The sequence below is a fragment of the Etheostoma cragini genome, chromosome 23 (genome assembly GCF_013103735.1).
Source record: "Etheostoma cragini isolate CJK2018 chromosome 23, CSU_Ecrag_1.0, whole genome shotgun sequence".
Lineage (NCBI taxonomy): Eukaryota > Metazoa > Chordata > Actinopteri > Perciformes > Percidae > Etheostoma > Etheostoma cragini.
This window is the reverse complement of record NC_048429.1, coordinates 14,330,950-14,331,972: the sequence shown is the minus strand read 5'-3', so window position 1 is coordinate 14,331,972 and position 1,023 is coordinate 14,330,950. Positions and strand designations below refer to the sequence as shown.

Below are 1,023 nucleotides of genomic sequence, written 5' to 3'. Positions count from 1 at the left end.
CATTGTCCAGAAACCTTTGCTCCAGTGTAGGACTGTCTACGTCTGATACTTTGAGTCCACCAGACTGCAACACAACACCAATACGTCTGTTTTTACTCTGATGATTTAAATGAAATGAGCTGGTGTGACCTTCTTCCTGTATTTACTTTCTTGCTCGCGCCCCAGATACACCCGACTAGGCCCGGGGAATATGGATGTCAGATACCACGATAATCTTGACCAAATACCTCAATGTCGATATTGGCAATATTATATGATTGAGAAAGGGTGCTTTTACAAACTTGTTTACAGATAAGATTTTAGATAAATAATCATCAGTAATGTGGATATATTGACTAGGTGGTTAAGTGCAAACAATAGACCAGCTACAACAGTCAACTGATGGATGTTTATATAAATTCAATTTCAGCGCCTCACTTCTTTCGCATCTTGTGTAAAATTTAATAGATTAAGTTTGCTGCAGTGAACAGTTGTCAATACAGTAGCATTTAAGGTTGTGGTACGCCTGTAAAATCTCACTGCAATAAAAAGGTACAGTGCTCATTTTTAGCCTAAATCAGCTCCCATTGTTTGGCTTGCTGAGGCAAGTTGTCAGTTTGAATATCTTCAATAAAACTAGTGCCTACTGCTGCTACTTTTTCATGCTGCTCTACTGTTTGCTAACTCACACTGTTATCTATGAAGCACTGTTTCAATGTTTATAAAGGGTTTTAATGACGTGGCGTTACTGGAGAAGAATGCCTTCTGACTTTGATCAGCTGTATAAAAGGTTAGATAATACAGTATATACTGTACCTTGTTTGGCTATAGTATAAAGTTTCAGATTGGGGAGACTGGGACATCTCAACTTCAGAATAGAAACCATATTACATTACATAAAAGATTCCATTGTTACAATAAAACGAAATTGATAAGGGCAGCTTTCACAGAGCACAGGAAAGGCAGAACTCCAGTTACTCACAGCTGAAGCGTACATGTTCCACTTTCCAAACTCATCCTCCCAGTACCAAACCCACTCCGTGG

The 1,023-nt window shown here is 38.8% G+C and overlaps 1 protein-coding gene across 1 annotated transcript in view; it reads right to left on the bottom strand.

Moving 5' to 3' along the window:
- Window positions 1-1,023, bottom strand: part of si:ch73-252i11.1 (uncharacterized protein LOC553517 homolog) — a 9,627-nt gene that overhangs the window by 3,396 nt on the left and 5,208 nt on the right. Inside the window, exon 8 of the mRNA XM_034864127.1 lies at window positions 2-64. Coding sequence (XP_034720018.1) covers window positions 2-64 — 63 coding nt within the window. The remainder of the gene's footprint in view (window position 1; window positions 65-1,023) is intronic.